This window comes from Nymphaea colorata, chromosome 9 (assembly GCF_008831285.2).
Source record: "Nymphaea colorata isolate Beijing-Zhang1983 chromosome 9, ASM883128v2, whole genome shotgun sequence".
Taxonomy (NCBI): Eukaryota; Viridiplantae; Streptophyta; class Magnoliopsida; order Nymphaeales; family Nymphaeaceae; genus Nymphaea; species Nymphaea colorata.
In genome coordinates, this window is record NC_045146.1 from 22,048,778 (window position 1) to 22,061,557 (window position 12,780).

Below are 12,780 nucleotides of genomic sequence, written 5' to 3' on the forward strand. Positions count from 1 at the left end.
TACTTGGAATAAGCAACCCCGTCGGCACCCGTGTAACACATAAACTGGCATGCAGTTGTAGACCTAAAAAAATTGATAAAAAGAAAAAAATAATAACAAAAATATGTTTAACTTTTGATAATAAATTTTAAGAGAAGATGAAAATATATATTATTTTGGCTGATTTTTCCCTTAATCTCAGAGAAGAGCCTGCCACTCAGAATATTCTTAATTAGGTCTTCCAGGGGCTTTTTGTTTCTCAGAAATTGGGAATGGAGATGCGTCGCCTAATCCGTTCAGCATGGAGATAAAGCTGGACTAAATCAAGCAACGACAATAACTTTAACCTTCAAACGAATTTAACAAGAACTGAAATACAATTTTTCAAAATTTTATAAAGATAACTGATTTTTTTTAAAAAAATTTACATTTACAGTTACGGTAAGATTCAGTAAAGCATGAAGACGTTTACCAACCTCTAAAGGTTGATAAGTTTGTAGGTGTTAATTTTAACGACTAATATATGGAGCACATATCTAACGCTATACGGGAATTGTGAAAGTTTTTTATACACGAGAAATTTATAAATAAAGGCGATGGAGGATGCTTAATGTCCCGTACAAGATTCTTCCTTTGCAGGGGAGAGTGGTTTTGGTGACGTTCACGATGTGTTCTCGAGTCCGTTTAAAAGTCATCTTATCTTTTTTCTTTATTCTTCTTCATTTTCACTTGTTCCAATAGAAAAAGCGGTCTCTTTATCTGGCATTGCTCCCAATTGCATCATCGTCGCTAAAAGTATTGACAGGACCTTTCGAAACTGGCACTCCAAGTCTCTCTCTTTAGAAGTTTCCATCGTTCGAATTCAGACCCCCAAATGGGTCATCTTAAGATTCTAAGGTGCATATATCTTTTCATTTTAAAAAAATTCAAGAATCCCATTGTATTAAATTAAATTTTAATGAGATCTCAATAAACATTGATATGCTCATGAAATGGGTTTCTGTACGTGCCTAGAAGGAAAGACGTAGATATAATACCTCGGTCAACGTGGAGAAACTACTTAAATTATTTTTTGACATACAAACATGTGTTTTTTAATATATTTTTGGATATACCAACATACGGCCATATAATTTTTGAATATCTCAAGGAAGATAAACTATTTTTGAAAGTCAAAATGCAGGTTATTAACTACTTTTGGAAAAATTAACTTTACAGGTGGTGCTTTGTGATTTATCAAACCATACATTATTTAATCTATATGTCTCACGAAGAATATATATATATATGCCGTTTGAATTTTAAACTTGTACCCATCCTTATCATTAGAGGACAATCTCGATTTCATGGATATCGTGCTTACTAATAAAGAATCCTTGATAAGAAAAATATATTGCGTTTTTGGAACGTATATTTCTAAAATACATGTTTCAAAAGCACCATATTATTATATTAAAAAATAATATAATTATGTTTAGCAATTAACTCACAAATAAAAAGTAATATTTATAGGAGAATGTGGCCATGCATCTCATAATAGAATGCTGACGTCGGGTGTTGCAGCTAAAATTTGTTTGAATTCGGCACTGAAATGACCAACTTGCCAAACTCGATTTCTTCTGTTCATGAACATCGAGTATCACCTCAAGCAAACAAATGGACAAATTTTCTTTTCCCCACAGGTTAAAACCTGTGGGGAAGTACCCTGATAGGTAAATTGTCCTGAAATGTTTTAACTAAAGTAGTCCGAGATTCAAGTACAATGCTTCGCGCTTCCTTGCTTTTTACTACTGTAAAAAAGACCTTGCCATTCGCACTTGATCATACTGAAATGAGTTTATATATATATATATATTATAAAAGTATTTTTTGCCAAAGCCTGAAAAGTTGTACCTACCAAGGTCGTAGGGCTTAGTCTTTTCAGAGACCGAATAGTCTTGTCAGTTCTGTCCCAAAGACACGTCTGCAAACGGTCCTCATTGTCCCTCTACGACACCTCGTTACAGGCAAATTGTCCCTGCGAATGGGAGTCCAATCGTCCATATACAATACAATACCAGGACAGGCTCCAAGCTGTCCCTATAGAGATAGATGCTTCCGACTATGAAGCGAACACGTTCTCAGGGATGGGTTGATGTACGAGAAGATTCTCAGTGTCAGGGAATCGAAGTCCACTAAACTTTTGTGCTCCGATGCATGAAGAGAAGGCGCACATATGCTGGCGCAGAAGTTGCAGCAGTGAGTGTTTTGCTTGGACGTGGACGTGGACGTGGACGTGGACGTGAAAGGGGCCTGCCATGAAAGGGAGGGTCGTCATTCTCTTGAGCTGTGACATCAGCCTCTCTGCAAATTCCCTTTGACTTGGGGCAACTTACATCTCGACTACTCGTCTCCATCTATCTGATGATCTCCATTACATTACTACAGGATATATTGAGGGCAATTGATCACATCGGTGATGGCAAGATTTGAATGATGTAATTACATGCTGCTAGAAGTGACAGAATCTTCACATTAGGTCCGATCATCTCTGATGCTACCCTTTTATACATGGTATAAAAGGGTGCGTTTGATTAGTGATTTAAGAGGTGTTAGGATTTCAGTGAGCTCGAGGGAATCGTCAGAGGACTCCCTTTCTCTTGGTTCCGACTATATATATTCAAATTGAATAAAGATACATTTACAACCAAAATTTTATTATTAAAAACTTGAAAAAAAAATAAATTGTGTCTGATCATATCACAAAGTATACAAAATCACATACAGAGCTGGGATCACTCTGAACACAGAAAAATTAAGATAAACATAGGATTAGATATATATATATATATATATATATATATATGACGGGAATTATGAACAACTTACACATCCATAGTAGGCATCATGAACCACTTACAATTGACCAGAATAGTCAAAACCTAATCCTCCACATTAACTATTCAAAAACAGCCATCAGGAGGAAGGGGCTTCGTCTCAATCAGATGATTCACGGTAGAAGGGAAAAGAAAAAGCATATAATTTCGAATCTCTAAAAAGGGAGAAAACTTAGTGAAATTTCAAAACATAAAACAGACTAATGACGCCATGCACGCATGCTTTCCAAAATAATAAAAAAGTGATAGCATGAAGCGCAGACTTTACCTGCTCCCCTCCGCCTCTCCTCTGGCGACAATGGAGATGTGAACAGAAGCGAATTTCCTGGCAGCCGTTGTTGGAAAGTCATATCGCCGGTCAGTGGGAGTCGATCGCATCAAGACTCAAGAAATAAATTCGTCTGTTGTCTCAGATTTCTGGATATACAAGCCATGTATTATCCGATGTTTTCTAGATATAAATGGCCGCAAGAGGTGAGGCTAGAAAATAAGCTATCTATTATCCGATGTTTTCTAGAGATAAATGGGCGCAAGAGTTGAAGCTAGAAAATTTTGGTTAAGAAACATTAAATATAAACTTTTAAATTTCAAGGGGCACAATATATAAAGTTAAAAAAAAAAAAGCTCAAAAATATCAATACAAAACTAAATAAATTTTTAGGTTTCATGTAGGCAACTGCCCACACGCAGGCGACACCTCCCTCCCTCCGGCCCCTAACATGCACAAAAACCAACCGGCCTTCAAAATTTTTGCTGTCTTTTCTCCTAATTGCGGGCCCAAACTTGAACACCTTTCTGTTCTTTTCAATTTTCAGTCTTTTGACTTGGAAGTGTGAACCGGTGGTCATCACCAACCAAACACAGACGGATTGTTGATGAGGCGTTGGTTGCCGACAATGTAGTTGGTGCGGTCAAAGATGGAGCAAATCTCCTCGCCTCTCCCAGTCAAGCCATTGCTTTCGTATTTCCTCAGACCTCCTGATCATTTCAACAAAACAATTGACATCTGGCCTTCTCTCTTTTATCAACTTATATATATATATATATATATATATATATATATATATATATTTATATATATATTAAGTGGCACATTGTATTGGGTAGTTGTGAAATTTTTTCATGAGAAAGGCTGAATTATATTTTCAAAATTTTGACAGGAATAGAAATAATATTTTCAAAATTTTTATATAGAATAAATATTTTTTTTCCAAATTTACATACAATAAAATTATAAAAATTGAGAGAAGGGTGGGAGGTGAGAGAGATCACGCCTATGTATCATGTAGCTATGATTAAACACACTCCTTCATGTGATGCGAGTAATGTGGTGTGAGACGTTGAAAGATTTCTCCATCCAAACCTAATTTGAATGGAAAAACTCACAAATCCAAAAGAAAACCGGACCAATACTAAACCGGTTTCCACAAGATTTGTCTATGAAGTAGTTAAAGGTTCATATTTCCTTGATAGTTCCAAAGCTTACGGCCGCCACCCACTTCTTTGAGGCACTTATATATATAACAATCAAATATATCAAAACATTAACATATATATTAAATTAATTTTGTAATGTTGATGTGGGCAACTGCCCACACCAGTCACCATGTGTTTTTGTCTGCAGTCTGCATGACTCAAAAAGAAGGAGAGGCACAGATGAGTAGTAAATGGTGAAGGTAAAATGACTCTCGCGTTTGCTTCAAGGACCCGATGTACCTGTAATCTCGCAACCAGCCCATGCATTGAATGAGTGTCGGGGTAAATAATCCCATCTGTTCAAAATTGAGACTCGGGCTCAAATCATTGAAAGTTCTTTTGATACATGTCTGTGTACTACAACAGGCTGTTTCATGTCTAATGTAGTTTGAAGTTGATCTTAAATCTGCCACAATTTTTTATATATGTTCCACTTTGCTAAACAAACTGAGAGAAACCCCAATGTCTATATGTGTTAGATCGTTAAAATACCGATTGAATTTCCATGGGCTTTTTTTTTTCTTTTTATCTTACAAGAACCAATATCTTGAAGAGTTAAGTGGTTTAGACGCAACTTCGTAGGCTTCTGCATAAGCACTGCTTGTATGCTAAGAAACATCAAGACATTAATTTGAAGTAAAGCTTTGGTCTCTTTCTAAGAAAGTTCCTGTTGTGGCGCTGGGCTCCTGTATCAGCGTATGGCGTGAAGACACTTGCATATGTAAGTGAGTACTCCAGGCTCAATACCTTAGGAGAGCAAGAGTTTCGTCTGTCTATAAGGCGGTGGGTCTCTCCCGCCCACCTGCAAATCTTATCATAACATGAGGTGGTCATAATTTTTGGATTTGGTGATCTACTAGCTCATGATCAGTGCTCACTCCATCTTTCTGTGGGCGAATGCTAGCAATCTCTCTCGATTTTGTTAAACTTTCTTGGAAAGCACTTTAAATAAGGAGTAAGCTGTTCAGATTCCGACAATTAGAATGCATTGAAGTTCATATTCTATTCAAATTGACACAACCAAGAAAACCAACATTCCTAGACCATGCACTAAATGTTTACATCCCCCAGAAACAGTGGTTCCACCATCATGTACGTTTGCTGGATCAGTATTGCATGCTTTTCCTTGTAGATTCTTCTGCTTCCAGGCCACCAAACATCTAGTCGGGAGAAATTGAATGATCAGAAACTTTTCCCTTTCTTTCATAGAGCTGAATGTGGAAACCATTTGGAAATGCCAAGCCAGGCGTTCGGACTGTCTCTCCTCCCCTGACAACCTTCCAGCTGACAATCCCAATATTCAGAGCTATTAATGATCAGCAGATAACTTTACAAGCCACACTTAGGAAAACAATAAGATTAATAATCCATTCAAGCTTCGAACGTTCAAGTCTTTGTAAGTTGTCATGAGGGGTGAAGGACGCCCTGCTCGGGTCAATAGTTAGTAGGCAGCTGGTGGGTAAGGGTTGGCAGCGATACACAAGTAGAAGTGCAGCATAGAATAGAAGTGCACCCCTGGCACTGACATAGTTTTGGAGCACGAGGGTAGGGAAGGAGGGGGCCTTCGGCCCTCTCTAGAGCAGTAGGATCAGCCTCTTGCTCATCCAAAGTCAAAGGTCAAGTTAAAGTGCAGTGCAGAAGCACACCCTTGGCACTTGCACTGACATAGTTTTGGACCCCGAGGGGAGGGAAGGATGGGGCCTTCGGCCCTCTCCCGAGCAGTAGGATCAGCCTCCTGCTCAAGCAAAGTTAAAGGGTTGGCAGCGATACACAAGTTGAAATGCAGCGAAGAAGAACACTGTTGGCACCGACATAGTTTTGAACCCCGATAGAGAATGAGGAGGTCTTGGGCCCTCACTCAAGCAATAGGATTAGCTCTTCCACACCCAAAGTCTTTATAAGTGGGAAAGGAATTCGATGTGTTCAAGTTCAGCTGCTTAAGATTGAGGTGCTTGAGTGGACCAAAGAAGGTCATCAAGGACTCGCATCGATACCCATAAGGCTCTCTATATTTAAAATCCTATTAAAGATGAAATTATTAAATATCACATGACCTGAAATTTACTCCATGGTCTTGACATCTATTTGGGTATATATACAAGTACCTGAATCTGGTAACCAGACAATGTAGGAATACTGCCATCTGAATTCTAGCGAAGTCTGCTCCGACACAGAGTCTCATTCCACCACCAAAAGCCATAAAATTCTTGGAGTCGAGATCCGAACTCTGCGTTAGAACTCCAAGGCAATTATACAATAAGTGTTAATAAATGTGGAAAATGGTGAAAAGAAGATCAAGCTCAGTCAAACCATAGTCAACTCAAGCACAGGGAAATCTCGAAAGGTCTGACTTTTCAAACAATGTTGTTAAAATGTTTCAGAATCAAAATTGTAAGCTGACAACTTGTGAATCAGCAAAAATATCAAAACGTTATTTTTTAAATAAATGAAGATAAAATTAATTAAAAAAACACGTTTGAAAATTGAAGTAAAAATTGAATTGGCCACGGAATTGAATCTGTTTGCCACCAATTTGATTGGAATCGGCCCAATTCCATTCCAACCCTGATAGAGTTGATTTAAACGTTAATTAAACATGTTGGCAGACAAAATCCTGCAAAAAAGTCAGAAAAAAATTAATAATTTCCTCGTTTTTTTTAATGGACGAAACTGTCATGCTCGGCGTTTGGATGACCGGATTTGGCATCAGAAAAAGACCTTTTAAAGTTTAATTTTGATGTTAAAATCAGGTGTCTAACACGGTTATATCCTCACCTCAAAAAGATCTGAAAGTTCAGATACAAAAAGAAACAAACAGGTAATATATCTGGCAACAATCTATTTTAATCGGCAGGCAGGATAATAATTCCTTCTTTCGCTCGTCTCGTCTACTTGAAAGGAAAAAACATCAGTAGTCTCTGTGAGAATGAAGGCTTCTACATACTGATATAGATGTATTAGCTCAAATGAGAAAGCTTTTGAAAGGAAGGAGCAATCTTACCTCCCAGCGGGATGGATTGAAGGAGAGGGGGTCAGGAAATATAGAAGGATTCAAGTGCACTGCAGGAGGACATGCCACAACCCCCCAGCCCTTTGGAATGGTGTACCCTGCAACCAAACCCAGCTGTTACTTTACCCATGAAGCAGGCGAGGAGGAGCTGCCAAGACCAAAATGAGTGGGCATCACATGCCAAGTTGCTGGAGGAGCAACAACAGAGAGAGTTTTGCCTTGGGCATCTCAAAGAGCTCTCTCGACTATAGCACTCTCAAGACATTATTAAGGTAGCGTTTGAATACCTGGAGCTAGATTCCCGGCTTAAAGTTGTTGGTGGTAAAATCTTTGATCGAGCTTCCATTTGCCCCATTTGTTTGATTTGATGGAACTTTTTGTTTTGGGCGGTGAGAAGGTTAACAGGTAAAAATTTTCTTCCACCATTAAAGCTTCACCTGTTCAGGTGAAACTTTAGTGCCAGTACTAAAGTTCTTTAATGGCTCCAAAACTCCCAGCCCTAAAGATCTTGTCTGCAGGAACTTACCACAGAATTTGAACTAAAGTTTCAACTCTACAGTAAATTCTGTGCATTCAAAAGGCCATAATGAAAACTTTCTCGAAATGGGGCGAAAAAATGCATGTGTCATGCCATCAGGTGCACGCAAGCAGTTGCAAGAGAACTGGTACTTCATTTTCACTGCAGCTCCACCGAGAAATGGTTTGACCTTGTGCTGAGGACACACATGAGTATGCAGGAGATTGTTATTCAAAGATAGCTGATGTTCCCTTAACTTTGAACTACCTCTGTCTCGAAGAAGACTTCTTGGAAGGAATTCGAGTGGAAGAAGATTCCTCGGGATGTAAGTTCCCACCATAAGTAAGTTGTCGACTAAGTCTCGTAGACAAGGTAGCCGAAATTCGTCTCATTCGATGCTGATCATTTATTGGCGGGGAAAATTAGCCTTAACCCACAAACACTCCCCTTACACAATCTAACACGATATTTGGGAAAACTTTTGACAGGACAGTATAACCCAACCCAAGGCCTGCCGATACCTTCATTAGATAAGAATGAGCGCGCTTTCTGTCGCAGGGCTACCTAAGTCATGTTTTTTATATTCCTTTATGTTGCAAGGGGCATAAGCTAGGTGGTCATCAGGTTAGCGGGCCAATGGGAGCTCGATCGTCAGTTCTATTTGAGGAAGTAACCATGAGTTCATATAAAGCTCGACACAACTCTAAACCTCAGAAGCAAGCCAAGGACAAGAAGGTGGGCTTCACTTCATTCCGGTGGTAGCATTCCCTCCCACTTACCAGAAGTCATGTTCCTTGTAATTGAATAAATTCAACGCTTCTTGGATTACCTTTTACTTTGATATCCTGTAGTGCCTTTCTGAAAACGCCAGGGACGATGTTTGCCAGCCTGACCATTTCATTGATAACCTGCAAAAAAATTACACGGAGAAAGCAGCGTGTTGGTGTTTCTAATCACGCAGTTCTTGAAATAGCTCCATTCATGTGGAAATGTAATATCAGCCAAGTAAGTATGGAGATTGGTGATGGCTGGCAGACCTGATACGTGTAAGCCATGGATTTGTACTCTTTCCAAGTAATTCCACAGGCCTTGGTTTCCCTGTTCCTTAGAATTGCATCGTGTTCCTCCTGACAAAGCACCAAAAAAGCAGAAGACATGAAACTTCTTGTTTGGCACAGCCGCATTCAATATTCCGGCTTTAGGAAGCAATATTTTGAAAACTAATAGCGTGTTTCTTAATACATCTAGCGGCGGAAAATTCTCACCGATGGTTTCTAAAATATTTAAATCACCTACAAGTAAAATCCTGTACACCCCTTTGCTTCAGAATAAAACTTTCACTTACTAATGTTCCACAGGTCCAGGAAGAGAATGTTTTGCAGGAATTCTGAACCAAGAGTAACGCTTATCCAAATGAAAAGGGACTGATTTTTTTTTTTTTTTTAAAAGGATCCGTCTGACCTTCCCTTTTTTACTGATGGGGTAAAGAGTTTAAAGGAAAAGAAGGCGTCTGATGATGTCACTGACCCTCAGTTTCTCCACCACTTCCGGGTTCTCCGTCAAGAGCCTCACGCCCAGAGTGAGAGCCAAGGAGGTCGTCTCGAAGCTAGCAAAGAGCAAGACAAACATCAGGTCTAACGCCATGGCTTCTGTCACGACCGGCTTTTCCTTCTTCACTTCCTCCACAAGAATGTCAAAGAAATCTCCATGAACTCTTTTTGGCTCTGCAAGTCTCTCATGCATCATATTCTTCAACATTTTCATAACCTTCCTCCTCCCCTGATACTCCAAATTCGAATGGAGAAGAAAGAGGAAACAAAGAATTCAGAAACCACCGTATTCCTTTCTTACTGTATCAAATGGAAACGAGGAAAGCAAATATAAAACCTAAAAAGATTGCACACACCTGCAAGCATTTATAGTAAGCGGTACCAGGAATACGAAGTGGGAAGGAAATCAAGCCAGCAATAAACGCAGAAAAATTCTTCCTTAGGGTCTTTAGATCCTCTGAAGGGCTATAACTTATCAGCTTCTCAGCGGCCAGTTCAAATATCAACTTCAGAAAACCAAAACGCTCGAAAAGAATTAGTTGGTCTTCTTAAAAAAACCAAATTAAACAAAGTAATTTCAAAGGGGAACTTTTTACATACATCAGCAGTTGCATCCTTGAGTTCTACACTGGGAAGCGCACACCACGACTCTAAGCTTCTGTGAGCGACGGTTTCTATCTCTGGGAGTAGCTTTTCCTTGAGGTTCTCGGGGCCAAAGAGATTTAAAATCAAGTTCTTTAAATACCTATACATAGAACCATGGAGTGATCCCACGTTCTGCCTACCAAAAATCTCAGTGAATGTATCAGGGTACCAACTCTCAAACAGCTTGCCTTCTTGCTGAAACAGAAAGCAATTGAAATCTGCATCTGCTGAGACCACTATAGGCCTGCCCACCAAGCTGGTTTTGAAAATGGGGCCACACCTAGAACGTTTCAAGTCAGGTTACTGAGATCCACCGGAAGAAGAAAAATGGTAACTCAGAATTAGTGCAAGAGGGCCTGGGATTGTGGGCGTACCTTTCAACTCTTTCTTTCACAAACGGAGAAACATCCAAAGTGACATTAGGAGCAAAGAAATGATGGGTCTCTCCTAAAAGGGGGAGCCCCATTGAACCCGGCGGCAGTTTCCCAGTACTGCACTTTGGGTTGCACCATCTGTAGATCGAGTGAGTGACCCAAATAAAGAATAGTGCCCATACGTATGGTCCAGGAAGCCACATATCTCCACCCTTCGAAATCCCTCAAGTACCAGAGAGAGAGAGGAGGAGGGAGAGATGTTCGCTAACGAGAGATCTGTGGACTAGGATGTCTTATATAGACGACGGGGACTCCAACAGTTGGTCGTTATGTGAAGGCCAAGAATCATCACGTTTTGAATTACATAATTACCCTTTTCAGGTTCGTTTCTTTTTCTTTCTCTTTCTATATATATATATATATATATATATATATATATATATATATATATATATATATATATATATATATATATATATATATATATATATATATATATAGAGAGAGAGAGAGAGAGAGAGAGAGATTGCTTTTAAGTGGGATGAGTATATGAGTGCATGAGAAGACCAATGGTTAAAATAGGAATAGAGAATACCGATAGGTCAATAGAGGGCTTTGCAAAAAGTTGGATGAGGTTAAAGTCAGGACAAAGAAGTTCAATTCCTTCTCCGCTTTGCCGCCTTAAGCTGTGCCGTCGAAATGCATGCATCTCCATATCTGGGGATATAATTATGAGGCAACCCACATAGGTTGTTTTCTTGTAAATGCATGTACCTTCATCTCTACATCTCTTTCTCTCTCTTTTTGTATATATATATATATATATATATTTATTAACACAACTCAGTGATGAGGGCCCTCTGATTCTCTACATCATGGTTGAAAGAAAAAAGAAAGAAAAACATAAATTAATATTAGATCATAAAAATAACTATCATTTTTTTCTTTGTTTTTCTTTCAACTGTTCATTACAATAGATCGGACGATCCTTGTAAGTAAACTGAGTGACTTTATGGAGCCACAAAATCATATGTGCCTATGCTTTATTGGTGATTCGGCAATCATTGGTGGAAGATGTGACCGCTGTGTCTAATGTCTAAGCTCACAAAACGCATTTCACAACGAATGTGTGTCGGCGCGCGTTTTCACCATATAATGGAGAAGAAAAAAGGTGCAAGTTAACAAACTAAAATCTACGGTCGTTGTTAAACTATTTGTCATTTTTTATACTTACGGTACAAAAAATGGTGGAAAGTTTTATCGATCATGATGGATGAAATAGAACTTTATGATCTTAGACTCCACAAGCCAAGATGATTGAAGAAGAGGAAAAAATTGAGCAATGCAGAAAACATGGATAAAAAGAATGGGGCAAAGGAATCATAAACAATAGGGAAGCTAAAATAATCGCAATGTGTGTGTCCATGTGAAATCTTAGACTAGAACAACAGATATCTAAATAAGCTTAAAAACAAATAGAATTGTGCACCGTATGCGTGCTTCTTTTGGCCCTTCATCGACCTCAAAGACCCATGTGGAGATGCCCTGCTTTCCCTTCCAATCTTAGAGTTGAATTTGTAATTGGATCTATTGCATTATTGTCATTGGTCGAATTACAGCTTAAACGTAGAACTTTAATTGCTGAAACAGGATCCCAAATATGACACAAACTTGGGTCCAGTTCGGGAAGATCCTTGACCCATTAGCAGTTTTATCTTTGATCGTAAGACCCCATCTCGCACTGCCGGACGATGAGTAGCGATATACTTCAGAGGGACACAGTATAGCTGGTGCCTGGTTGGAAGGATGATTGCATTATGCATAACTATGCGCCTTAAGTTGTATTCTTATGAATATTATTCCTCATGACTACGAGTAATGACAGAGTGGGTGAATACATTGCCAGAATCGTTCTTTTCAACTGGTCACTGATAATTTTGAAGAGAGGCAAATAAGTAAGAAGAAAATGACATACTTTGAGATTAACAGAAACAATGTTGAAATCTTTTCTTTCTATTAAAAAATTGTAACAACTTTGTCTTCATTTATATAATAAAATACAAGTTCTGAAGGGCACATGTTATAACAGTATATATACTAATAATTCTTTCACGATTTTGTGTGTCAGTGGCTGGTGAAGTCTCTTCTATTCATCATAGAAGACCAGAGTTGGACAAAAAATCACGTAGTTATTATGCCTCACAGCGAATGATAATTCAATCTAGTCCTTAAAAAAAACAAAGGGTAAAGTATTATACAGTGTTATTGTTTACAGCAAATGTTGACTATTCGTGTGGGCTCTTTTGACTTCTGAAGAAATGTGAAAAAATTGCAAAGTATTTGAATGTGATTG

At 38.7% G+C, this 12,780-nt stretch overlaps 1 protein-coding gene across 1 annotated transcript; it reads right to left on the reverse strand.

The window, feature by feature from the left end:
• Positions 1 to 5,388: 5,388 nt before the first annotated feature.
• LOC116261131 (cytochrome P450 87A3) lies at positions 5,389 to 10,645 on the reverse strand. The gene is made up of 9 exons (XM_031639756.1): positions 10,428 to 10,645; positions 10,009 to 10,333; positions 9,765 to 9,914; positions 9,386 to 9,637; positions 8,896 to 8,985; positions 8,688 to 8,766; positions 7,333 to 7,439; positions 6,437 to 6,558; positions 5,389 to 5,615 (listed from the first exon to the last, which is right to left on the reverse strand). The coding sequence occupies exons 1-9, from the start codon at positions 10,628 to 10,630 to the stop codon at positions 5,492 to 5,494; spliced, it is 1,452 nt and encodes a 483-aa protein (XP_031495616.1). The 5' UTR covers positions 10,631 to 10,645; the 3' UTR covers positions 5,389 to 5,491.
• Between the last annotated feature and the right edge of the window lie 2,135 nt (positions 10,646 to 12,780).

Bases quoted from the DNA above. Each gene is read 5' to 3' on its own strand.
- LOC116261131 (XM_031639756.1), bottom strand. From the start codon at position 10,630: ATGTGGCTTCCTGGACCATACGTATGGGCACTATTCTTTATTTGGGTC. The intron at 9,915-10,008 runs GTATGTAAAAAG...GGTTTTCTGAAG, and splicing joins TCAAGGATGCAACTGCTGAT to TTGATATTTGAACTGGCCGC. The intron at 6,559-7,332 runs GTAAGATTGCTC...GTTCTAACGCAG, and splicing joins TCAATCCATCCCGCTGGGAG to AGTTCGGATCTCGACTCCAA.